This window comes from Natrix helvetica, assembly GCF_964273705.1.
Source record: "Natrix helvetica genome assembly, chromosome: 1".
In the NCBI taxonomy this organism is placed as follows: Eukaryota; Metazoa; Chordata; class Lepidosauria; order Squamata; family Natricidae; genus Natrix; species Natrix helvetica.
In genome coordinates this window covers 160,392,933-160,420,805 of record NC_138548.1, presented here as the reverse complement: position 1 = coordinate 160,420,805, position 27,873 = coordinate 160,392,933, and the positions used below count along the sequence as shown (strand labels likewise).

Below are 27,873 nucleotides of genomic sequence, written 5' to 3'. Positions count from 1 at the left end.
GACACTAGGGCCCACAGGGATTTAAACAAACTAAAAGCAGCTCTCGAGTTTTTGGCTGATGATGCGCTTAACGCAGCTCGCTTCACCTCAAAAGCTATTGCTTCCACAGTCACCTCCAGGCGATTATTATGGCTAAAAAATTGGCAAGCTGATGCACGACATAAGTGGCATCTGGCTTAATCTCCCTTTTCTGGGGGTAATCTGTTTGGGGCCCCATTGGAACCCTTATTAGTGGAGTCAAAGGACAAGCGTAAGGTCCTTCAATCAACCTTTCTCAAGGCGGGCAATAGAAATTCTTCTTCTTTCTATAGACGTCAGCCCTTTTGAGGGCAGGATGGGGGTTTCTCCAATTCCCGTCCACAGCATCAGTCACTCTTTAGTCAGGGATCCAACCAACAGCAGGATAGGTCCAATAGGACCTTCCAACGATATCCCCCTAGGAAATCCTTTAGAGGGGGCTTCAATCGCTCCTACAGACATCAAAAGTGATTGTCTGGAGGATCTCCCGATAGGGGGCAAACTGGCTGTATTTGCGGACCAATGGGAGGACATAACAATGGATGCTTGGGTCTTACAGACCATCAGATGGGGATTTGCCCATCTGACCCTGGGATTTCTCTCCATTCCCCCGAGGCATTTCGTCCCTTGCCCAGTGTTTCGTGACAGCCTCGAGGCAGCTGGTGGAACAGACCATTTGCCATCTTCTTCAGATCAGGGCGAGCCAAGCTATTCCCAAGAACCAGGAACGTCAGGGGTTTTACTCCCGGCTGTTTGGGGTTCCAAAAGCCTGGGGGGGGGGGGAATGGAGACCAATTTTGGACCCGAAGATCTTGAACCAGTACGTCCTTTATTGACAGTTCAAGATGCACTCCCTGCAGTCCATTCTAGAGACTGTCCGCAAGGGCGACTTCCTCTCCTTGGTGGACCTCACCGTATCTTCATATTCCCATCCTCCACGAACACAGATAGTTCCTTCAGTTCAAGTACAGGGGAAATCATTACCAGTACCGAGCCCTCCCCTTTGGGCTGTCATCAGCCCCAAGGACCTTTACAAAAATGCTGGCGGTGGTACTGTGTTTCCCCAAAAATACGATAAGTTCTTATTTTCTTTTTACTTACAAAATATGGCCTTGGGCTTATTATAGGGGAGGGCTTATTGTTTTGGGGTTGCCAAGCGGCTGCTCCCTTGTGAACTGGCTCCCGAAGAGCTGGGCACAGCCTCAGGGGTGAAGCAGCCATGAGGTGACCAAGCTCATGAGCAACCGCCCTACAACCCCCCCCTCTCCAACCGGGCAGAGCGCAATTCACTGACCTAGGGGCATCCCTAAGGCGCCAAGCCACGTGGCTCTCTGCCCGTTCCTCAGTTCCCACGGCTTGGCACATTAGGGATACCCCCTAGATCAGTGCATGGAGCTCTGCCCGGCTGGAGAAGGGGGTTGCAGGAGTGCCTGTTCCGCCTCCAGCAGGCATGCCTCCTAGCCTCAACATGTCCGGGCCCAGCTCTCCCTGCAGCAGCCGCCACCGTGCTCCAAGCATAATGTCTTCTCTGGTTCCAAACTCCAAAACTTGGCTGCCGAGTCCTCAGCAGCAGCCGCTGTACGAGTGCGCTCTATGGTTGAAGACTCTCTGTCTGGAAGACTTTCTTACAAAGAGTTTAAGCAGCCAGCCCACAACCATAGAGCGCACTCCTAGAGCGGCCGCTGCTGGAAGATTCAGCAGCCAAGTTTTGGTGTTTGGAACCGGAGAAGACGTTATGCTCGCAGCGTGGCGGTGGCGGCTACTGCTGCAGGGAGAGCTGGTCCCGGACATGTTGAGGCTAGGAGGCATGCCTGCTGGAGGCGGAACAGGCGCTCGCTCAACCCCCTTCTCCAGCCGGGCAGAGCTCCATGCATTGACCTAGCGGGTATCCCTAATGTGCCAAGCCGCGGGAGCGGGCAAAGTACCATGTGGCTTGGCGCCTTAGGGATACCCCCTAGGTCAATGAATGGCGCTCTGCCCAGCTGGAGAGGGGTTTTGCCGGGTGGTTGCTCGTGAGCCTGGTCACCTCATGGCTGCTTCGCCACTGAGGCTGTGCCCGGCTCTTCGGGAGCCACTTTGCAAGGGAGCAGCTGCCCGGCAACTTCCCCCCTCCGGCCAGGCAGAACGCCACTCCCCAACCTAGCGGTATCCCGAAGGCACGAAGCAATGTGAGCGCCTTTCCCCCCCGGCTCCTGCAGCTTGGCGCCTTCAGGATACCGCTATGTCGGTGAGCGGTGCTCGGCCTGGGCAGAGGGGGAGGGTTGTCCAGAGGGTTTATTTTCGGGGGTGGGCTTATATTTTTGCCCACGTGAAAAATGTGGCAAGGCTTTAGTTTCAGGACAGGTCGTATTTTTGGGGAAACACTGTAGCTGCTCACCTCCGCTCAAGGTTAGTCAGAATCCAAGTATATCTCGACGACATTCTCCTGCTTTCCCCCTCCATCAGGCAGGGTCACAGTGACATTCGAGCCACCATTCAAGTCCTTCAAGGGCTGGGCTTCTCTATAAATCTAGCAAAAAGCTCTCTGAACCCACACACTCGCATCCTTCATCTAGGAGCTCTAATAGACACTGTGCAGGGAAAAGTGCTCCTCTCAGCAGATCGACGGAACAACCTTTAGCTTCCCACAGAATACTTTTATGAATTAACAATGCATCATTTCGTAATAATATAATGTCATGCCAGAAGAAATCAAAATGATAGGTGGCAATCTTTTGTTGACTAGAAGATTGTGTGTTGCACCTGTCCAAAAAATGATAGCAAAGCATACACATATAGACACCTACAGACACATACAATATTTATTTATTCAATTTCTGTAGTGGACATTTCAAACCATTTGACTCTCGGCAGCAAACAATATCACAATAATTAAAACACAAAAACAGTTACAAATTATACATATAGGCAGCTAGAAGTTCTCTTCATAATTAGGTAACAACACTGCAACCAGATAACAAGGCCACTAATACTTTCAGGATCTTCCTCTCAGGCACATAGCCATATCTTTAAAGCTTTACAAAAGACTAAAAGGCTGGGGGCCATCTTGAGCTCCAAAGGGAGAATACTCCAAAGGGCAGGGGCTTCTGCTGAGAAGGCAGGTCTCCTGGTGCTGTCATTCCTTGACTGATGGGACCCTCAGAGTTCCCAGTCTACTAGACTGAATTGGACACATATAACGTATTGGGAGAAGTCTTTACGGTAGCTTGGTCTAGTATAGCATACTACTCCCCTCAGCTGCCAAAGTCAGGGCAGTTCCAGAGCCAATGTATATCTTCTAATAACTGACCTAATAGCTTTGATTCTGATTTCTTTAAATTTATTTTGACCATGCTACACTAGTTCCTTTGGTACTTCTGTCTCTGTTTCAGCTCTTTGGCCTTTTGTCTATTCTCTCTTTCCTGTCTTGTCAACTTGATAACCTTGACTCTTTCTTCTCTGCTTTTTTTCCTCTTTCCTCTAGAAGTTTTTGCTGTCAAGGAGAGAGCCACTGTGCGATTGAGCAACCAGGCCCGAGTCATCTGTCCTGTCAGACTTAAAACCTCATGCTGGGAGGTCAGAGAGCTCTTCCTTGTAGTAAAAACCACCTATTATTCTGCATTTCTAGATGGGTGAATATCTAATGAGCATTCCTGGACACAAAGCCAGCTTTTGTTAAAAACTGAAGAGCAGTCCAATATGTTAAAATTCATGTGTTAATATGCTGCACTAATGAAAGAAAAGTTCCACTACTGGAACATTGATTAGAATGTTCCTTATTATTCTATTAAAACATTTGCTAAATATCAAAGCAAAAGAAAAACTCTTCTCGCTTTGCTATTGATTGATACTTTTAGTATGGGCAAAACTAAGTCCCCCTTTTTCAAAAATTGAGTAGCAATAAATAAATCTTAGCTTTCCTTCTGAAATTGCTAAGAGTTTATCATTTTTAAAGGTTGTTAATTATAGAATCATTAGATATTCCACTGACTTTCAGGCTAACTATTCTCTACAGATTAGTTTCTTGGGAATTTGCCATCAATACATATATACTTCTCCATAGTTCTCTGCTTTGTGTATCTTGAAGGAAATTATATTTTAGTATTAAGAGAATCTTTTTAATGTAGAAGATGCCAGCCTTTCTCAACTGGGTTGCCACAAGATTGAAAAATATTACACAATATATTTTTAAACACCACACCACTCAGTTCTAGTGCTTACAGTGGTGAGAATTTTTACAGGCAGCAACTCAGCTGCCAGTTTGCCATTTTTTTGTTATAAATGTTGTGAAGAATGGATTATATAGGTTAGAAGTGAATTGTATTTTGAAGTTTTCAGGGAAAAGCATTGAGAAAGGCTGGATTATGTTATATAAGCAGTTATCCTTTCTATGTATCATTACTCTTTGGTGACATAAATACCCAACCTGCAAAATGCAATTTTGGAATTTGATTAATGTTTCTTTGGAAATTAGAGCAATGAATTTGTTTCCTTATGCTTTTGAGTGATGGCTAACATTTGTTTATACAGTATTTTGAGTATACTACACACCATGAAATTAGACACAATATTCAGAAGGAGCTATGCCTACATAGTTCTCAAGGAGTAATACAACTTAATGAGTGTGGTTTCAAAGGAAAGATGAGCAGGACTCCTGAAGAAGAGAAATGGGAGCTTCGAAAGGTATTTTTTTCCCCTACAAAATACATTTATTCAGTGCAAAACTTGCAAAATTAGCCTTCTCATGGTGGCTGTCCCAAAATGATAGAGATGATTTAAGTAAGGATCAAATAGTGCAGGCTTACTTTAGCATGTCCCCTGCCATCAAACACAAAAGACTATAGAGGTCAAGGTTCACATCCACAACTTTCTTGTAGGCAAAAACTCATACAACCATATTGCATCTTTTCTTCTTGCTCATGTAGTCATCCTTTTCCCTCCAACCTTGTCCAAGCCAAGAGTTCTACCAGTTGGTCTACTCTTCAGCTGTTTCCCCCCAAAAAGCAGTGATCCAATGAAAGGTTGCTCACAGATTGCATGGAAGCTCCTGGGACTGTATGCAGCTGTAGTTTGCCCAAATATATCTTTAATATTTTCATCATAGTATTTCACTTAAATTTCATAATGGCAACTGTTTTCATTGTCTTAAACAAAACAGGCACAGAGAAATACTATTTTCATTCTGAAATATGTGAAGTCTTCTAATTCCCATTCCCTTTTTGCAGGTTGTTACATACAATATTTTAAATTCAATTTTTTAAAACATATTTTAGGTATACATTTTTAAGTATTTTTAGATATTTTAGTAGCTTCCTTAAATTTTAAGGCCACGTTTTATTTCAAATATATACGCTGTTACCCACACTGAATTTCTTTAAATTGCATGAATAAGTGTTTAAATTGCTTTCAGTATTAGAGTATGTTGGTGGGGATTGCCTGTTAGTGAATATTGACTCTTGACAGTTGCCTGGACTAATGCCTGCAGTTTCCTTGGCAACATTTTCAGAAGTGCAGTTGTGATTTTTATTTTATTTTTGCTAAAGCAGAGAGAGATTGACTGGCCTAAGATCAGCCAGATGTCTTTGTGCCTAAGACAGAACTAGAATTCACAGTCTCCCGGTTTCTAGCCTGTCACCTTAACCACTAAACCAGACTGGTTCTCAGAGTCTGAAAGTCATTATAATTGTCAATCTTGGTGGTCCTTTGGCACTCAAACAAGCACTAAGGCTACAAAATCTTGAGCAGAGAGAATCTAGGAAGCACATTGCAGGTAGTCCTCAATTTATGATCCCTGTTGGGAATGAATTTCCGTTGCAGTAGTAAGCCTGACATCATGTGACTGCATTGCATTACATAGCGACAGTGGTCCTGTTGCTGTCATAACTCCGGATGCCCAGGAGATTAAGCGAGAAGCAGAGGGATTTACAGATGTGGAAGCTCTGGGGTGGTGGTGGAATGGGGGTGGAGTTGCCCTGGGGAGCCTGGTGTGCAAGTTGCACACAAGTTGGGTGTTGCTGCAATGTGGTGCTTGTTCAAAGAAGCCAGGGAAAGAGAGTGCATGCATGCTATCCCATGTAGGATATTGAAATAATACGGTGCAGTTCAGGGGCCACAGCTGCTGTCTCTGGAGGCCTCAGCTGCCACATCCCAGCAGTGCCCTGAAAGGGGCTTCTTGGTCTGTCAAAGGTCTGGGGCTGCAAGAAGCCCCTGAACCGCAGCACAAAGCCCAGCCGCAGTCTGGATCAGCAGTTCAGCGCAAAGGGGCTTCTTGTCATCCCAGGAAGTTGCAGCTGCCCCACTCCAGCCACAATCTCCCCTGCGCTCTGAGGCTCCTGTCCACCCCATGCTCTACTACCTCAGCTGATATTCACTGTCTTCTTGCTCCTCCTTCTGACAAAGCGTGCCCGGCTGACCTTTTACGAGGCAACTGCTGAGCCCGTGAGGCCATCTTCCCCAGGTCCAGAGGTGGGTTGCTGCCAGTTTGGTCCAGTTCGGCTGAAACGGTAATGGCGGCGGCAGGAGGTTCCGCCCACCCGCCTGAGTGCTTCTGCGCATGGGCAGAAGTGTTGCGCACGAGCAAACCAGTAGTAAACCAGTTAGCAACCCACCACTGCCCAGGTCACATGAAGAAATTGCCATCCACAACCTGGGTAAGTGTGCAGTCAGCAGCAGGAGTATGCTTGGTCAGCAGCCAGAGCAAGAAGTCAGTGAATGTCAGCTTGGTGGGGGGGTGGGGGGCAGGGACTATAGATGGGGCAGTTGTAAGTGCAGGTGAGCTACCAAAGGCCTGGATTTTGATCACATGAGCAGAGGGTAGTGCAATGGGTGTAACTTTGGGGACCAATCCCTTGGTTCACTACCACCGTGACTTCAGTCAGTCGCTGAACTAATGGTCATAACCCGAGGACTACCCGTACAGGTATGACAATAACGTTCACATTTCTAGTTACATGATATAAAAGTGAATTGTGGTGATAAGCCATACATGCTTCTTTAATCTCTTTAGAGAAAATAGATCAAAATTGATATTTTTTATATTTTAGGATCAGTTGGTGTACAATGCAGCATCCAATATGTGCCTTACGGGAAACAGAGAACATCCAAGTATGGAATCATGTAATCCCTCAGACTTATTTCAGAAATGGATTTTTGGCCATCAAAATTAGGTACTGAAAGTGATAATGAAATCAACAAATTAGAATTGCAGTAGTTCTTCCAAGATTTAACTGATTTAACTTACGTTGAATCAGCTGAATTATGAAACATTTCTAAGCCCCCCTTCCCCCCTGGCATAAATCTGAAGAACACAATAGTTTCTTAACTGTTTAATATGTTTACAGAATACTGAAAATTACATTTTCAGTATCCATCTTTAGGATGTAATTTCTTATGTTTGATGATCTATGTGTCTGTCATATATTTTACATGGCAAAGTAACTAAACAAAATTGTCAATGAAGGTTAAAATATTTTTTTATGTAGTAGTAGACAAAGAGTGCCTAATAGAAATTGTTTATGATTTTAAACTGTGATTATTTCCTTGTTCCTGTTCGTTGCTTTAACTATTTAGCATGTCTGTAATCCATGATATACATGTTTAAAACATCACTTCTTCTGAAAAGATTAAGTTATTTTTGGAGCGTGAGAATGAATCAAGCTCTGAACTTCTCTGTTGCCATTTCACTGTGTCTTTGTTCTCTATGTTTGTAAGGATTACTTACGTTCATTTCTTTAAGATTCTAAAACCGGTTATAAAAAGCTTGCATTGCTGGAGAAAAAGTGTCTGGCACTTCTTTTGAAATGATACATTACCAGTTTTGATAATGATATAGAAATGCATTCTTTTTGTATTATGTATATGAACAAATTAGGTATCTGTATTTGCAGTTTCTATTCCTACCTCTTTACTTCTCTTGTTGTATCAAATATGAACTTTATGTGATAAAGGGCTAATATAAGAACATTGCATTGTATCAAATATGAACTTTACGTGATAAAAGGGCTAATATAAGAACATTGCAAGTCAAATAGCTTCTTTCATCAGAAGGATGGAGCACTTTTTATTTTAATTGAGCTGCACAATACACAGTTATTTCCACTTGCAAAAAAATATAGATAAATTTTGCAGGTTGTAACATATACAGATGCTCAATTTGTTCTGCTGTATTGTGAGGGGCAAATTGCTGAGACAAGGGTAATTAAAATGAGTTATACCAAAATTTAAAAAAAAACCTGTTTGTGACTGGTATCAAAAGTGTACTAAAACAAAAAGGATAAACTTTTAAGTTTGCCCCTGTCCCATGTGTGCTCCTCAAGGAACACTTTTCCCAAGAACTGCAGCTTTAGGTCTGCCACTCTTATTGTCCTAGCAGTGGTCTAGGATGAGTCACAGATGCTCACTATGGAAATGAAATTAGCTGTAACCAGACTTATGGTTGGTTTTTGCCAACCTTGCGTTTGCGTGAAAGCAGATAATATGTTTATATTTCAGCCAAAACACCGTTATATTTGCAGTTTCAGAAGTTAAAAAGATGTTTAACTATATTTTTAAAATAGATAGATACATGTATATTTCAAGAAAAAATGTCTATTGCAACTCTGCAAGTACAGTAAAGAGGTTTACTGTTGAGATGCGGTTTGCGGAAATAAATTTTGTGGTTTGACAGGCATGTAAAGGAGAACCCTGTTCTTATTTAAAAGTGTTTTATGGTTTTCTATTTATACAACTTTCCTTCTTGTTTGTTGCAAAGTTCTAAGTCAGAAAATTAACTACTATTTTCTCTTCTTCCACATTTGATGTTCCAGAATTTTTCAACCAAATCCATAAACGGAGGCTATCATTAGCCTTCATAATATTTCATTGTGGCATTTTTATCACAAGAACCAGGACACACTTGTTCTTCTGTTCCTGCCTGCTCAGTGGTTTTGTATCTGTCTAAATGTGAATTTAGCTCCAGGTTAGGGCGTTAATTCTTGTTTTGTACTCCTAACAGTTTTCACTTCTGTGTAATATATTGTGCTTCTTTAATTCTGTTTTATAACAATAATAAAAACAATGTTATTGTCAGCTGACTTTGGAATCGTGGTTTCTTGTATCTTTAATATGAGCATCCCCAAATATTGAAAACAATGTAGTACTCAAGGCACTTGAAAAGAGCGTAACAAAAACTAATGGCAAAACATTAACAACCTGCGGCATCTAGTGCTGAGACCAATTCTAAGCAAATGTTCTGCAAAGTAAATTTAGATGTAGTTGAATATTTTCACTGCATACTAAGACAGAACAGGTGCCTCCCGAAAGCTGTGAATAAAATAGGAATTAAATTACAATACTAAATATATGAATACAATAAATGCAATAAATCAGATTTTCTAATTCTTTACCAAAGGTAGTAAGCTAACTTTTACTGAGTACACCACCTCTCTTTATAATTGCTTCTCAAAGGTTGAGATGTTTAAAAAAAAGTTTTTCCCTGCTTCCGGAAGGCCAATTAGAGTGGAGACCAACCTTGCCTCCAGTAGCAAGCTCTTCCAGAAGAGGAGAATATGCTTTCTGTCAGGCTCCCTTTTATATGTTCTGGAACCCTTAATAGGAGCAGCTTAGTTGTTTGGGTAGGATAGGGAGAAATTATTGGGCAATCATTAAAGTAGCCAAGCTATATAGTTTATAGGGCTTCATAAGCACTGTACATCACTTTGAATTATACTCAGAACCCTACAGGTAAGTGGTACTGCTTCTGCAGTAGAGATGTAATTAGGCAGTATCACAATGGATATTAAGAATGCTGCATTCTATACCACCTGAATGTTCTAGCTGGTCTTCAAGGCAAGTGCCATGTAGACTAAACTACCGTGGTTTATCTAGTGATGACAAGGTGATGAGTACCACTGTCAGTACGCCAAGTTCCAGCCCTCCTGGCTGCTGTCTCCGTCCACAGTTCAAGCGAGAACTATGAGTACAAGTGGACTTCAAGGTTGCAACACTTGTTTTTCTATTCCAGGAAGACAAGTATGGTGCTCTCAATAAAATCCTATCACAGGTCACTTATTAGAGCAAACCATTTCTGATCCATACACTGTGGTTAAAGCCTCAGGTTAGAAACCTGGAGATTGTGATTCTATTCTTGTCAAGTGCAAAGCCAGCTGGCTGGGTAGTCTTGGACCAGTCACTTTCTCTCAGGCCTCAGAAGGAGGTAATGGCAAACCGCAAACCCCTTCTGAAGTGCTCCTCTTGCCAAGTAAAACTGCAGGGACATGTCAAGGCAGCCTCCAAAAGTCAGACATGATGGCAAAGAGGAAAACAAATGTAAGTGGATGGTGTAGGAAAGAAGTGAATTGTGCGGGGTTTTTTAAAATTGATGCAGGGGTTCCTTGAGATCTGAAATTATTTCAAGAATTGGGGTTACCTGCAGGATAAAAGATTGAGAAAGACTGGTCCAGATAATCTCTATCCTCCAGAATCCTCTCCACTAGCAACCATGCCACTTCCTCAATAATTTTACGCTGGAAGGGATTGTTAGAAATAGGGTAAAGGTAAAGGTTCCCCTCACACATATGTGCTAGTCGTTCCCGACTCTAGGGGGTGCTGCTCAACTCTGTTTCAAAGCCGAAGAGCCAGTGCTGTCCAAAGATGTCTCCGTGGTCATGTGGCTGGCATGACTAAGCGCCAAAGGCACACAGAACACTGTTACCTTCCCATCAAAGGTGTTTCCTATTTTTCTACTTGCATTTTTACATGCTTTTGAACTGCTAGGTTGGCCGAAGCTGGGACAAGTAACAGGAGCTCACTCCATTATACGGCGCTAGGAATTCTAACCGCCAAACTGCCGACCTTTCTGATCAACAAGCTCAGCGTCTTAGCCATTGAGCCACCACCTCCCTTTAGAGATAGGATGGCACTAGTCAAATTTGATGGATCAAGACTAGGCCTTAGATGAACCTGTGTTTCTGGTTACCTAAATTTGCCATGCAGCAATTTATTGTTGCATGCTGAGTTTTAAGAGAGTTTTCCCCAACCTGTTGAAATTTAAATGGGTTCGGATTACAGTTCCTTGATTTTCTGAGTATAATAGTTGAATGGTGAGTGGGGAGACCCTTCTGAAGCAGAGCCCCAAACCTCTCCGGCTCATGTGCAAATGAAGCTTTGCCCAGTGCTTGTGCGGTACGGTTCCCAAGCCACGAACTGCTACCAGTCCCCAGCCCAGAAGTTGGGGAACCAGTTTTTAAAATTATCCTGAACATGACACATTTTTTATCAGCCAGAAATAGAAATGGGCTGACTTTCCATGTGGTCTGAACAAATGGAAAGCTATTCTGTATTCAATAAAGGCATTTCCTTTAATTCAAATAAAACAGTATGTCTAATTCACTAAAGGGAAACCTAAAACTCTTTTAGCAGTTGTAGGTTCCTTTCCTTTGCATAATTTGGAGAAAAGCATATCAGACGTAGTGCTTATGAAATGTTAAATATAACATTTTGTTCACTATCGATTCTCATCCACAAACTTTTATTTTAGTACTATTCAAATTAAATCAACTTGCAAGAAAAACAGTGGTTACAGGATAATTTATAAACCAGTTTTTGGATGACAGCATCAAAGTTTTCAACTTATTCAGTATTAGGCATCTGCTTAGCAATATTACTGCTTTCTTTTTAAAAAGAAAAGTTTTTCTAAATGTTTACTCAATTAATTAGCCAGTAGAGGATGCTATTGCAGAATTATTTCTAGCAGTGTCTGTCCACGGCTTCTCATCTATGCATGTTGCATAATAAAATTCTGATTAGGGTCTGATGTTTATATCGATGCAAAAACAGTTTCCCCCTTTTGTGAAATGGGAATGATAGTTATCTTTCTTGTTGGAAATGTGGAACCAGAGTTTGAACAAGATTAAGTGGAAAATAACTGGCCAAAGTCATATTGCCGCTGAGGCTGGCATTTAGGTGGACGTACTGCAGTTTCTAGCCTTAAATTTCCAAGTCATGTTTCTGGGATGCCTGAATGAAAGCACACAGGCTTCCTGTTTCTAACATGGCTTCATAATAAAGCTCCTTCAGAGTCCTAAAATTGCAGGTGTAAGAAAGGCGTAAAAAATAAAATAAATATAACTAGCTCTACTTAAAAGGTAAAGGTTTCCAGGCACATCCGTGCTAGTCGTTTCTGGCTCTAGGGGGCAGTGCTTATCTCTGTTTCAAAACTGAAGAGCCAGCGCTGTCCGAAGACGTCTCCGTGGTCATGTGGCTGGCATGACTAAACACCAAAGGTGCACAGAGCGCTGTTATCTTCCCACCAAAGGTGGTTCCTATTTTTTTTACATGCTTTTGAACTGCTAGATTGGCAGAAGCTGGGACAAGTAACAGGAGCTCACTCCATTATGCGGCGCTAGGGATTCAAACCCCTGAACTGCCGACCTTCTGATCGACAAGCTTAGCATCTTAGCCTCTGAGCCACTACCTCTATGCAAAAAGGTCATGCAGGGATAAAGCACCAGTCCTTTATTCCATTTCAGGTATGTCCTCCCAGCTTCTTCCCAAATAATTTTGTGAAAAAGAGAAGCAAGGAACCTTTTTTAGTTTCTCAGACTACGCTGGAATATGTTAGTTTAAGGCAGTCAGTCACTGGCCAAGTACCATTTTTGTGTCCTCTTCAACTGAGTAATGGGGAGTCTTTTGGAGCACGATGGTAGAAAATGAAGGAGAGAGTAATGTGGAATGGGAAGAAAGAGGGAGACGAGATGAGAGGAAAAAGCAACCGCCTGTTTGTGAAACTTCAAAGAGATTGAACGAGTTTTGATTACATCACATCCATCAAAGGTTCAAAAATCCAAGCAAGAAGCTGCTTCAAAACCATGAAATTGGAGGTTCTGCAACACTAGGGCAATTTACAAAGCACTTCAGAGGTATAGATGGGTAGAGATAGGACATTTTCTGTCAGTGGAAGAAAATAGTTGGTGCTTGCAGACTCAGGAGGTTTAGAAGGAATTCCCTTGTTTTGATTTGTCTCCTGTGCCAACCCATTAGTAGTTTGATACTTCTTGAAGTAAAAAATAATCCTGGGCTGTTGAACTTATCTGTTAGTCCTTTAATTTCATCTTATTTCCCATTATCCATTGGGTGGTTTTCAGCCATCACCTTGGATATTTTATCCTCACTTTGAGGAATGGATTTTAGAAATAGTACATTTGAGGCAGTGGTGGGTTCTCCACATGAACGCATGCATTGCGTGCAGCACGCGTGCAACATGCGCATGCGTCTTACCATCCAGCGACGCCTCCACAAGCCTCCACAATGCTCCAGCTGCTCGGCAGAACATTGTGTATGCGCTGTACGTGGCATGCACGTACGCGGAAGTGCTGAAGGGTTTGAAGACAGGTAAGGAGGGCGGGCGGGTGAGCCCTCAGCACCGTACCGGAACGGTACCCGGTGCTCCAGGCAGGCTCCGGGACACCCGTACCAGGACGTACCATCTGCAACCCACCACTGATTTTAGGTCATGTAGTTGGATGCTTTCTTATTATACTCTTTTTTTTAAAAAAAATCAATCTCTAAGTCACTCTCTTCCCATATGGTAAGGGAAACTGCTCCCTGATTCGTCCAGAAGTTAACAATGAACTAAGTTTTAATATGACAGGAAAAAAATTAGCTGTATTTAGTTAATTTTGAAGAAGGGATTCACCCCACCCCACATTAAGGATAAGCAGGAGTCCCAAAATCAGAGTTGGAAAGGAGCATTTGGACCACTGAGTCCAAATTCCTATTCACCCCAAGATTCCAAATTAAAGGATTCTACACAGATGGTTGCCTAGCCTTGGCTTCAACGTTTTCAGCAATGGTGAATTGCTTCCACTGTTAAGGAATAGAGAGGAATAGGATAGAATAGACTGGAATGGGGAGGAATAGGGTATAATAGTTTGGAAACTGATCATAGTTACAAAAGTTATTTCCCCATTTTAATTGCTTCCTGAAATTTAAACCTATCATTCCATGTCCTATCCCCTGGAACAAGAGAGACAAGGTGTTTGAGATTGCTATCCAATCTTTCCTTGGTACCGCAAACCGCAAAGATGCCAAAGGGACACATGCATGAGGATGGAATTCCATCACCTTGCAAGTAGTGTTCTCATTTGCCCGTCTTCCATTCCTTGCAGATGTCAGGCTTCACATGACTTTTCTGAAGGAAAAATACCCCCGGTTTGTTCTATTTCTTTTCATGGGAGTTCAGAGTTGTTCGGGGGGGGGGGGGGAGGATGAAATGATAGAAAATTAAATTACAAGAAAATTGATTTCAGGTGGACTTCAGGAAACATTTCTGAATGGCTAAGAGCTATTCAACAATGGAACCGAATGGCTGATTATGAACTCCTTTGTTGGATATGGTCATTTTTCAGGGAAGTTATAGTAGCAGATGTCTGCATTGGGCAGGTTGGGATGGAGGTGAGGTAAGGTCAGTTCCTGTTCTTATCTTCTATGATTCCACAATAGTTGTGACATTCTTGCTAGCAGTATGGCCTACTTGGCCACTGATTTGTCCAATGACGGACATCTTGTGTAGGTGATATTTAAGAGTAGAATACTTACCAGAACCACAATAACTTAGGTTGTATATGTAAGAAATCCTGAATAGACATGCTTGCGTTACAAATTTAAAACTAATTGGTAGACTATATGCAGTCTAATAAAACAAAAATACATCACGCAATGACCAACTACCTTTTTCCTTTCATGGAAAAGCTTTGCAAAGGAGACTACTCCAGTCAGGATAAAAACATTTTTTAGATTTCAAGGCTCTATTATCTGGATGGACGCTAATTAGTTTTCCATCCTCAAAAACACATTAATAATTTAAATTCAGATAAAGCTTATCGCGCCCTTCTAGTACAAAAAGAGACATAGCTGATGTAACGTAGAAACCTGATTTACTTTGTTGCAAACAAATGGACAATAAATATATATATTGTACAATATATAATAAAAATACAGCATAGTACGAATGCCACTAAGAAAAAAAAATAACCTAATTTTAAGACTTATAAATGCTTATTTTTAATATATACATTGCAGAATAAGCCACATTAAATACATCAAATTACAGATCATTCATCATAAATACCGAAAATTTAAATACAGAAGGAATACAGCATAAAATAAAGTTTGTAACATAAGGTATAGTTTAGGACTTTTGCCACCTACACTAACCCTTTTGTATCTGTGAAGTTGCAAATGATAATGCAAATTAAATCAGCCTGTGGAAGTAGCACTATAACGTCAATTATAGCTTGTATGTATGTTCTGGATTTGTTCACGTTCTAGTGTCATCATGCTATAAATGTCTTTGGGAGGGGGAGGAATTTTGGACAGTTTAACTGTGTTACAACCTTTGGCAGGAGGTGAAACTCCAAAAAGATGCCCTGGGAATACCACAATCATTCTGATCTGTGAAATTTATTAACTGAAAACGACCAACTTTATTTTTAACTTTCAAGTAAGTTGCACCCCAGTCTTAAAACTTCAATTCTTTCTTTCCTGAAAACAAAGCCAAGTTCTACAGTTAGTCCTCATTTAGCAACTACAATTAGGACCCGCAATTTGGTTATTCAACAAAGCAGTCACTCAATGGAACCGCAACTGGCTTATGGTCTTATTTTAGATTTCCTTTGCTTTGCAGACCTTAAAATGTGAGGCATGATCACAAAATTACTTTTTTAACCACCAACAATTGCTAAACAAGGCACTCGCTAAATGAGGACTACCTCTGTTAGATCCACAGTATTATTGGACCTGCTTTATACTTGAAAGCATTTCAAAGGAGATGAATTTTATATATGTGCCACGCATCTGAATTAAAAAGGAGCTAACGCAAATAATCCGTATCATAGGTTGGCAATGATAGATCAAGTTATTTTTTATTACCAATATGACTTAGATGAACATTTTCCTTAACTAATGTATATACGGCTAGTCCTCGACTTACAACCATTCATTGAGTGATCGTTTGAAGTGACAATGGCACTGAAACAAGTTATTTATCACCGTTTCCCCATACTTCAGATCATTGCAGCATCTCCAGGTCACGAGATCAGAATTTGTATGCTTGGCCATTGGTTCATATTGATGACGGTTGCTGACATCCCAAGGTCATGTGATCATTGCAACCTTTGATGAGCAAAGTCAATGGGGAAGCCAGAGTCACTTAACAACTGTGTTACTAACTTAACAACTGCAGTGATTCGCTTAACTGTGGCAAGCAAAGTCATAAAGTGGGGTAAGGCTCATTTGTCTCAGCAACAGAAATTTTCGGCTCAATTGTGGTCGCCAGTCGAGAACTACTTGTAGAGTGATTCAGCATCAACTGTCATTCTTGCAAAGTGCCTATTTAAATATGTGGGTTAGTAGCAACCATTCTCCAAAGAATGCCTCCATTTTTAACAGCCATCAATGCTAAAAACGAAAAACAAAAACCCAAACACGTAGAAGAGGAGCAAAGTTGACTTCACAATAGTGAACTCTGGCTCTGGAACAAAACTTTAATTTAAAAAAAAATGCAGCCATCAATTATTGTAAAAATCCTTGCAAAGAAATGTAAAACGCTCACTTGCATTTTCGCAAGCTGCATGGCATCTACGCGGCTGTGGAGGCATGTGTGATTTAAGCTGCTGAATTAAGATGTAGCTGAAATTACTCTGCACAGGTAAATTAATGTGGCAGTCCTGGGTAATAGAGAGTCTGAAATAATAAAGGATTTAAATTGAAGTTCCTATCTTACTGTGACTTTTGACTTTGAACAAGCGAAGTTTGTGTCGCCTAGGAACTTGCCTTTAGAGAAAAAGTTGAAAACACTTGATTAAAGCTACGTGCCGAGAATGCTGGATTTGCAGGGTGGAAAAAGAAAGAACTGCAAAAAAACCCTCCAAACAAATAGAATGTTCAGTTTTAACCGCTTAAATTAAATCCGCTGACCTTCTTTTCCAATCCTATGGTTTTCTTTGCCTGCTCAGGGCCAGGTAAATAGCTTTCACTGCAGGAGACGAAACATGGGAAGAGGAGGATTCAACTGGACATGTTTCTTGTTGCTGGTTTTTTCCTTCATTAGAGCTACGCAGGATCTACCTGCATGTCCCCATTTGAGACCCAGAGGTTGTTGATGGTAATGATAATAGCAGCTTACAAGAAATGAGGCTGAAATTCTGTATTCTTCTGGTGAGGCTAACACAGAATTTTAAAAGCTAGACAGCGCCGAAATAACCTCCAGCAGGAATATGAAGATATATTCTTGTCAAGGAAATTTATGGAGAAGCATGGTGAATTAGCCATCCCTGAGAGAGCAGAAGCAACTGTGGAAAAGACCAAGAAACTGGTGAGTTCTCTAGAACTTCTCCAGATAAGGATAGGAGGGGAGATTACCCACATGTGCTCCCGTTGGCTGCTCCTCATGAGGAGACCACAGGACAGTTGTCCTCTATGGGCTTGAGTGTTAGGAATTGAAGGGAACAGCCATCAATCTCACAAGTGGCAGCCTTTTAAAAGAGACTGGGTTCACTCAACGTTTGGAAATTGCCTTATTACCTTAAGGCTATTAGAGCTTCAGAACAACAAACGTGAAAAGCCACCTGGTGAGTTTAACTTCATTCCTTAACAACAACAAAAAAAAATAACTACAAGCTTAAGAATTTGAAGAGCTAGAAATGTAAACGGCAAAAAGCTAAACAGGATTTTGATCCAAGAAAATTATAAATGAGTTAAGGATCCAGATAAATTTAGAATATTAAACTTTTACTAAAAGTTTTGGAAATAATTATGTAAATAAACAGACTTTCATGGGAAGAAAATATTTTGGCTATCCTAAGTCCATATGAAATTTTGAGATGATTTTATGATGTCAAAAATACAACATCTGAGGGGACTACAGATCCCAGGCAGAAAAGCAAAAGAGGAGGGAGAGCAACCTTCCATTTTGTTTTTGGTTAGCAAGTAGATTTACAAAATGACATAAAACACTGACATTGGTTAACCTTCCATGAGACTTTTGAACAATGGGGTCAGAAATTAGCAGCTACAGTATCAACAATGGTATCTGATTCTATGACTACACTATGTTAAAAAAGATATTAATGAAGAAATGATGGATGGGACCAAATTTCCCCCGATGTAGAAGTGTTAGAACCAGAAACATTAGATAGTTTTAGAATTGTGGATTATAAAACAGAAAAGGTAGCTAAAGCAAAAACACAAAAGATGAGCCAAGAAAATGATCCAGATAAGAAGATTTTACTGGATATATAAAAGAATCGTGTTAAAGTTTTGAAAATTAAAGTAGAAATATAGTTAAGAAAGCAAGAGAACAAACTTGATAATGATTTTAATTGGATTTACAACATGTTAAAGTCTTCAAGAAATCTTTTGGATGGAGAAAAATGGAATGAAATCAAATTCTATGTCAACATCTGAATGAATTAAAAATGAAGATGGTTAGAAGCAAAAGAGGGAATATAAAGTTGGTTTGTTTGACCAACGTTAGAATGAAACATTTTTATAAAGCTCTGCTCACTCTTTACAGACTTTTTGCTGACACTAAGTGAAAAATTGATAATTTACCTTGTTTATGCTTGTGATGAAGATCGGAAGTCATTTCTTTAATTTACTTTTTCATTACCTGACTTCTTTTTCTTTTTTGCACTTTTTATTCTATCTCTCATTCTGTGAGTTTAGTTTCTATTTGCTTTCACTATTGTAATTAAAATTTTCCATAATGTTATTTTATTCTTTTATTTTATTCAATTATTATCTGATACCAACCTTGTGCTCTCTATATAAAGCCTTATGAATATATAAAAAGAAAACAAAGAACAGACTCTCTTAAGTCATCTTGACTCTTGGTAAATACATGGGCACCTCCAGCAATTTACTTGACAACAAATTGATTTATTTATTTTTTTGCTGCTTTCTTCTTCATTTCTCTTATTTCCACAGATGGAAATGTAACTTTGGGACTGCTTAGATTTTAGAAAAATGTAAATATTCGCTCAAAGATGACTGCAGGACCAAGGGCTTTTGTCAAAAGTCACTAGTGGACACATCTGTATTTGGCACCTTGCACCGTTCTGCTTGATATTTATTTATATTTTAAGCCTCGTGGCACAGTGGTTAGACTAAAGTACTGCAGGCCAACTCTGCCCTCTGCCAGGAGTTCAAATCCTGATCAGCTCAAGGTTGACTCAGCCTTCCATCCTTTCGAGGTCAATAAAATGAAGACACACATTGTTGACGGCAATAGGCGGACTTTGTAAACCACTCAGAGAGGGCGGAGAAGCACTATGGGATGGCACATACTTCTAAGTGCTATTGCTCTATTCCGCCTTTTTTATTTTTACAAATAACTCAAGGCAGTGAACATATCCAATGCACCTTTCTCCTCTTATTTTCTCAACAACAACCCTTTGAGGTGGGCTGGGCTGAGAGAAAGTGAGTAGCTTGAAGTTACCCATTTGGCTTTCATGCCTAAGGCAGATCCTAATTAGACTCATAGTCTCCAACTTTCTAGTCCGGGGACTTAACCACTAGACCAAACTGGCTCTATATTACATTATAACCTCAAGGGCAACCTTCCTCAATCTAGTACTCTCTAGACTGAGTAGATCACTTATTTTTTTCCTCACAGAGTGCAGTCCAATCAGAAAAATGGGAACTTTTTAAGGCTGGAAGTTTAAGAGTATATGGCAAGCAACTCACAAAAGTAACTGCCATAGGTGGGCCTGTCTAGACACATGAAACCTGTTGATCTAAGTTTTCCGGAGAAACTCTTACATCATCCAATTGAGACATCCATGAAACACAAAGACATTTTTGTAAAAAAAACAAAAATGAGGTCAGGCCACAATGTTTTACTTTGCACTATACAATCTGGGTATTTATTAATTATTTCATTGTTAAGGAAAATAAAAGACAGTTCAGTAGCCTCACAAATACCAAGTAAAATATTTGGGGTACAATGAATTCGTGTATATCAGGTTGCCTGACTCTGGTTTAATTCTTCATACAGATAACGGACATGTATTTCGTGAAGCTGCATTGTTTAGTTTCATGATATATGGATGTTGGCAGTAATCATGCGAGAAACCACTAGCAAAGTTTATGTACCATCAGACTTTGCCGTAGCACTGTTCAGATTACAAATAAGGTTGTAGTTTCTAGCCACATTAGTTATATTCTTTACATCACATTAAGCGTCTAAAGTTTCTTTCGGAAATTTAACAGTAGATCAAGTCACAGTGACAAAATACAGCCAAAATGAGTTTATCCCCGTACTAAAAACAGTGGGACTTCCCAAACATGCAGAGGTTGCTTGTGTGATTCCAGATGAACTGAGTCGGTCTTAGCCACAAAGAACAATTTGTATACGGTTCCTTTTCATTTTGAGGCCTGCTGGCAGATGGATGAATGAGAGGAAAATCAAATCCATCTCCAGTTTTCACACTTACACTTCACCCATTTGTAAATGAGCCTGATGTGGGAGGGTCCTGGGTCCTACTGGGTCAGAGTTCAGAGAATATTGATCATTTATTATGGTAGTAAAGTCATTTGTATTATATGACTAGGTACTTAAAACAAAGCCACAAAAATAGTATTTATAACTACTGTAACCAACCTCTGATGTCTTATAGATCTTATGCTTGGATGTAAGCAAAGTTTGTCCCAAACTAATCATTTATCCAAGTCACTCTCTTGTATCCCCAATGACTTACAAATCTATGCATTTTCTCATTTAAACAAATATAAACAATTGGCGGATGATATGGGGCACGAGAGCTGTGAATTGACTCAACTTTGACTCTTGTCCTGTTGAATCAACATGACAAGATAGTATCAAATGAAGGCAAATATACGTGTCCCAGGATAACGTTGCAGGATCCAATCTGGGCCAGTCACCGGGACTAGAAGTTTAGTCTTCTGAACTTTTGGACTTGTGCTAAAGTCCATCCCTGAAGTTCCTTGAAGATGGGCTCCAGCAAAAGTCCGAAAGACCGGCCCAGATTGGATGCTGCAACAAGACCGTATCCTTCCTGGTTTTTCAATGTCCACTGCAGTGAGGCTTCTCAGAATGTGGGTCATGATCTACTCAGTGGCCATAAGCAAATCAAAGGGTTACTGATTTTGCAGACTTAAACATAAAGAGGCGTGAGTCACTACTAAAACTTGGGTTCACTCTGACTGGCCTTGCCCAACAATGTGGAAGTGTATCTGGTAGGATTCTGGCACAATTTTGTAGGGATCTTACCCTGGTGATCCATCTGAGGCACACACAAAAAAATACCCACAACAACTTGAGGCTATATCACTGGTGGGGTGGGAGAAGGCCTGAAGCATGGTCTTGTAGGGCTCCCAACAGTCTTGCAGTGATCCAGCAGCAAGTGTGTGACAAAAGCATGATGTTTGCTGGAACATTTCCAGTTTTTGATGGTGGTAGTGGCGGCAGGTCTGAATTGTGAGAATTGATTAGTACATTCTAGTACTCTTTATCTTTGAATCATAATCATCTGGTTTGGGTCCCATCATGGTATCTAGGTGCGATTTAACTTGTTAGGACAGAGTTTCCAGTTGTCATCCTTCTGATTTGCAAGCCTGATTCCATGAAATAATTTACAATGATGTGGAATTAGCTGAGTACAAAGAGAGTTTCCATCAGCAATAATGTGTTCCAACTAGCCTCTGACAAACATCAAGTACCATATGCAAATTCTTCAGAATTATTGTCAGTTTCGAGGCAACTTAGAGAGCCGCTGCAAAAATTAAAGCACAATGTGCCAAACTAATAATTTATTCCACCTTCCTCATTCTATATGCCAAAGAGGAAGAATACAAAAGTAAGATTCAAATAAGAACGGATTTTATGGATCAGAAGTCAGCAAAACTAGTCCTTTTAGACATCCAAATGTCATCTGTTTGTTGTCATGCAGCTGGTGCTGACCAGGTTGCTGGTATGTTTAAAAATAATGAGAAAGGATACGATCAAGAAAGTAAACTTCAGAAGGTAGGAGCCCAAAGATCACCTACAGTTAGCACATGCCAGGAATATGGAATAAATCCTAATTTTTGTAGTAAGTGAGGAAATAGAAGAGTCAAGAACCACCAAGGATTAACACCCCACCCACCCACCCCATCAAAGTAATTTGGATGCAACACATTTGCTACAAGGAAAATAAGTAATCAGCTGGCACACTTGGCATTGGTGGCTGCTGCTACCAGGAACATTCCTAGAAGTTGGAAACTTCTAGAAATAAAGCTGTGGATGCTTCTGCTGAGATCAGTGGTAAAGTCTGACTGAAGACTGCAGTGAGATAAAGAATATATTTTGATATGGTTGGGATCTTCTAAGCATGCAAAAGCACTTCCTCCAAAGATTTTTTTTTGAACAAAATTATCCAAAGAGGAGATGGAATGCTGTACTTGAAACCACTATTTTGGGAGGACAAATCTACAGTTAAAACTTAATATTTTGCCACTTTAAAGATTGGACATGTAAAAGAATAACTAGTTCATTCATTTTTGAGTGAGTAACTTGAAGGTAGCCTTATGTGATCCAGGTTACATTCATAAATATTGTTCTTGAAATCTAGAAAAGTGGATATTTGTGGCCTGGCTATGTACTGCCAAAGGTCCCATATAATGCTCAATTTTCAGGAGAAGAACATATCGCTTCTAAATCCCTCAGTTGACTGCTGGACTTATAGGTTCAGCCAAGGCTTCGTGGTAATGGTGTGTGCGCCCTCTTGGGGCTGACTCTCTTCTTTTGCAAAGTGGAGCTGTTGCCACAACCAGAGATTGTTGGGAGCAGAGAGTGGCGATGAATATTGGATAGCAGAACTGTATGCAAAGTAACTATAAATTATTTATCATTTGGATCTATTTAGGACAACCAGTTCAGAGAATATCTAACAAAATGAAATTCAATGTAGAGAAAAGTAAAGTCCTACACTTAGGCAAGAAAAACCAGCAGTACACCTATAGATTGTGTGAAACCAGGCATAGTAGCAATAACTCTGAGAGGGATATCGGAGTCTTAGCGGAAAACCAATTAAATATGAGCTAACAGTGTGCGACGGCGGCAGCCAAAAAAGCCAATGCAATCCTAACTTGCATTAACAGAGGGATACAATCAAGATCAAGTGAGGTACTAAATGCTACTCTGTAAAACCTTAGTAAGACCACACCAAGATTCCTGCATCCAGTTTTGGTCACCATACTATAGAAAAGATGTGGAGACTCTAGAAAAAGTGCAGAGAAGAGCAACCAGGATGATTAGGGGACTGGAAGCTAAAACATATGAAGAGTGGTTGCAGAAACTGGGCATGGCTAGCCTAGTGAAGAGAAGGACCAGGGGAGACATGATAGCAGTGTTCCAATATTTGAGGGGCTGCCACAGAGAGGATGGGGTCAAGTTATTTTCCAAAGCACCCGAAAGCCAGACATGGAATAATGGATGGAAACTGAACAAGGAGCGATTCAACCTGGAAATAAGGAGGAACTTTCTGACAGTGAGAGCAATCAACCAAAGGAACAGCTTGCCTTCGGGAGTTGTGGGAGCTTCATCCCTGGAAGCTTTCAAGAAGAGACAGGACTGCCATCTGTCAGAAATGGTGTATGGTCTCCTACTTGGGCAGGGGGTTGAATTAGATTACTACAAGGTCCCTTCCAACTCTGTTAATTTGTAAAGCCTAATGAGGTAGGGTGGCGGGAACACTTGAGCTCTAATAGCTCCACGGAGTTGCCACGCCTACAATTTTCCCTAATTCACTACAATGAAGAAACACATGAATTTCATACACTACTGATAGAAAAGCTCTGGAGGAATACCCACGCAAATCTCAATGCTTTTGCTAAAACAAGAAAGAACAATGGCTGAAATATGCCTACTGATTCCAGTCAACCCTAAATCCTTTCCTATTTCAAGATTACTGTGAGTCACATCACACTCAAATGAAAAACTCCATCCCTCCAGATTCCGAGTATCTTCTCTCTTTTTTCAGAGTTCACAGAATTTCTCCACAAACCACACGATGCCATTCTTTTCCTAATTATTTCATTTGGCTAAAGAAAATTCAGAGTAAAGTTCTTTCTGAGAACTGCTGAAAATTCTTGTATGGTTTATCCATGGATTATTATTTTTTTTTTAAAAAGAAATAGATGCACCGTTTAAGAACCAGCAGTCTGTGGTGTCTTTAAGATTACTCACAGCTGCTACACCAAAGTGTGTTAGTTTAAGAAGGACAAAAAGATACTTCCACAAAAGCTGCCAGAGGCTGTGAGCACAAAGCACACAGCCCATTAAAAGTTAATTGCAAGGAAGTGCCACCAAAAGCAGTGGAATGTGACATTCTGCTGAAGGAATTCCCTTTTGATATGTCTGGATTGTTTCCATTAGCAGTGTGTTCCCATGTTCCCATGTGACTCTTCACACAGTATTATTGTATGCAAGGGAGAGGAAATGGTTAAAGGGCTGCCACTGAGATCTAGAGCTTGAAGGAGATGAGAAGACATCCCACGGAAAGCCCATATCGAATCCCATACCCTGTTTCCCTGAAAATAAGACCTCCCTGGATAGTAAACCCAATCGGGCTGTTGAGCGCATGCGCTAAAATAAGCCCTTTCCCGAAAACATTGCGACGCAGCAGCAGCCATGAGGTGACCATGCTCGCCGCCTCTTGCACCTCAAAAATAATAAGACCTCCCTGAAAATAAGGCCAAACGCTTATTTCGGGAGTCAAAAGAAAATAAGACCGTCTTATTTTTTGGGAAACACAGTATTGGTCACAGAAATCCAAGATAGAGAGAACCTTGGTTCAGTTGTTCACTCTTGGGCTATTTCTTAAGCTATTGTGAAGATCACTCTGAGCACTTCATACCTCGGGATGATAATAAATAAATCAATGTTTTTAATAAATAAAAACATAGCATTCCAACTTTGCATGAAGAAATAACCATGGAAAGGCTGCAGCAATGCTCTTATTTAATAGAGGGCCCAAGCCACCAAGCAAAGTTCCTCATAAATGTGAGGGGTTTTCCATGAAGGAAAAGTATGTTGGTTGAAGGAAAAATGGCCAGTAATTTGGGGGGGCGAGGGGATGACGGCAAGATCTGAATAAGTCTGGCTGGATATTGTCGCTATTTAATATTCTGCTTTCATCCAGAATAGTTTATGGATTGAAAAGAATGGATGACAAATGACAAAACACAACCCAATTTCCTTATAACGCTGCTTCTCTCGACCCCTGAAAATCTAAGGATTGTCCTACATTACATATGTTTAGAAATAGAGCTGCCATTGGCTGGGCAGCAATCGCAACACAAACTCTGCACCAGTGTCACCAAAATGACTACATGGTATGTCCTCCCTGCATTCCTACATTACAAATACGAAGAGTCCCCTAGTGCAGATCAGAGAACAGGGTTCGGGATCAAATGTACTACTCTCAGAAAGGCAATTTGCCTTAATGAAATCTCATTGTGCTGTTCTGCTCCAAAGAGCAAGCGGTGCATTTTTTTTATCAAGTTATAAGTACTAAGCTACAATAAATAAACAAATACATTACTGAGTAATTCAGGTTTTTTTTGTTTGCAGTCACATTTATACTTAAAAAGTCATCACCCTCAAATAGGAGTGATATTTTAATACCCTAAATATAAAGAACCCAAAATAATGTTTTTATTATCTTGCACAAGCCCGACAATAAAATAAGAAGTTGTTAAGTTAGAGAGCCCAACATAAATCAACACGTGGGCCAATTTTGAACTGTATGCTTGTGGATGTGTGTGTATATGTGTGTGTGTGTATGTACATATGTGTGTATGTATGTATGTATGTATGTATGTATGTATGTATGTATGTATGTATGTGTGGATTATTTTAAAATCTGGGTATCTTCTATCAAAGGACCATTCTATTTTTTTTTATAAAAGTTTACTTTTTTTTTTTACACAAACTGTTTTTGTGCAATGGCCACAGCCAAGAGAGCTTTACCGATAAACAACGATGAAAAATAAAACCAAAACATTAACCAAAGTCTTCCCCCTTACCTCCACTGCTGAGAGAGAGAAAAATAAGAACGCTTCCAGGGAAATCCAATTAAAATAGAATGCATTTTGAAATCTAGAGTGATTCGGTCATAAAATAAATTTAAACCGGTACTGTTTCCATGACGGGAGATTTGATACACTCTTCGTGTAGTCTGCTCTTTTCTGAAAGGCTGAGTGAATTCTCGGTGGGACACTCTGGGAGGCGAGCGCCACCATTCAAAGCAGATACAAATCCATCTTGCGAAGGACTTTTCAAGTATGCAGGAAAATCCACTTGGGAATGTCTTGGCCGATGTTCAGCATATAAACTGCTACAGGGAACGACGTTATCGCTTTCGGATGAAGAGCAGCAAACGATGACAGACGGGTTTGAAGATGGATACAGGGAGCTGCCATAATTTTCCTCGGAGGGCCGCACGTAGTCCACAAACGGTTCCGAAGTTGGGTTATAAGGCACCAGAGAAAGATTCCCGTTCTTAACAGTCTCTCTTTCAGAGTACGTCTCCCGAATCTGGTTGGGAGTGCCAGGGCCATGGTTCTCTATTTGGTAATATAAGGATGTAGAACTCGGGTAGTAGGAAAGTGCCTTTGGCTGATTTTCATGCATGGCAGTGCTGTCTGAATAGCAGAGGACAGAAGGGAGGGCTTGGCCTGCATCAGCATGAACCCCCAACCCTTCCAGACATTCATCTAGTTTTTCTTCTTCCTCCTCCTCCTCCTCCTCCTCGTCGTCTTCTTCCTCCTCTTCCTCCTCGTCCTCTTCCTCCTCATCATCATCTGTTTCACTGGGCGCTAAACTCTGTGTGCTGGAATCTGTAACTCCACTACAAAAGCTGCTTGCGTCTTCCTCCTCTTCTTCTTCTTCTTCCTCCTCCTCCTCCTCTTCTTCCTCCCCAGCACAATCCAAGTCATCTGCCGACTGCAAATGCATCACTGCAGCCCTGGGTTCAGCCTCTAACTCAAAGTTCTCTGGGACTGAAAATTCCAGGGGGTGGGAGGTGGGACCCATTGCACTGCTGTGAGCATTGAGCTCAATGTGGCAGCCGTTCAGCGTGGGAACTTGCTGCTCTCTGTTTTTCTCCAATTCAAGTTTCATTATAGTGTGCAAAAAGTGAGTCCGAACCCTGATGGGATTAAATTCAATTCTGCCGGCTGTATTGCTGCATCCTTCTTTAGTGCAACCACACGGGAAAGACATACGGTCCACCTTAGGGGGAAAAAATGATGGATTAGCTATTTGATTGGGCACTATCAACCCTGACATGCCAGAAACTCTTAGCCACACAAAGAACTTCACCAAATTGCCCTGGAAGTCTCGTGGGGGATTGATATGTGAGATAAATTAATTACCTGCTTTTGCAAAATTTCTTTCTGGCAGGAAAAACATAATCCAGCTAAGAGATGTTGGAAAGGGAGGGGAGGAGCCAAAGTCACGACAAGACAACGTGTGATCTCAATGCTCTGAGATCGCAGTTGATAATTTTGCCACTGGGTGGTCCAAATGGAACTAAACCGTCCCACAGAGACGATGAACAGAAAGAATACGTCTTGCTGATCTCAGGGACATCGCAAAGTCCCTGATCGATGCAAGAAAAATTCTTCAAGCCGGTGACAAAAAATCCAGCCATTTGGCTGATGAAGTCAGGGCGGCTCCAAAATGGAAGGAATGGAAAGAGAAAGTGTTTCCAGCTGGTGAGGAATTTTTACTGTTTTAAAAGTGACTGCCTATAAAAAACTTAAAATTAATTTAAATTGGAGAACAGAAGAAATAAGTGGCGGAATTAAATTTGGAATGGTTTTGGGTAATGGATT

The 27,873-nt window shown here is 40.9% G+C and overlaps 2 protein-coding genes across 6 annotated transcripts in view; one reads left to right on the top strand and one right to left on the bottom strand.

Annotated features, from left to right (window-relative positions):
* GALNT3 (polypeptide N-acetylgalactosaminyltransferase 3) overlaps positions 1-7,965 on the top strand; it is a 39,206-nt gene extending 31,241 nt beyond the window's left edge. For all 4 annotated transcript variants that reach the window (XM_081957151.1, XM_081957153.1, XM_081957152.1 and 1 more), the window contains 2 exons: positions 4,528-4,680; positions 7,041-7,965. In XM_081957151.1, coding sequence (XP_081813277.1) covers positions 4,528-4,680; positions 7,041-7,163 — 276 coding nt within the window. In that variant the 3' untranslated portion in view covers positions 7,164-7,965. The remainder of the gene's footprint in view (positions 1-4,527; positions 4,681-7,040) is intronic.
* Positions 7,966-25,623: 17,658 nt separating this feature from the next.
* Positions 25,624-27,873, bottom strand: part of CSRNP3 (cysteine and serine rich nuclear protein 3) — a 53,817-nt gene continuing 51,567 nt past the window's right edge. For both annotated transcript variants that reach the window (XM_081938443.1, XM_081938442.1), the window contains exon 5: positions 25,624-27,268. In XM_081938443.1, coding sequence (XP_081794569.1) covers positions 26,162-27,268 — 1,107 coding nt within the window. In that variant the 3' untranslated portion in view covers positions 25,624-26,161. The remainder of the gene's footprint in view (positions 27,269-27,873) is intronic.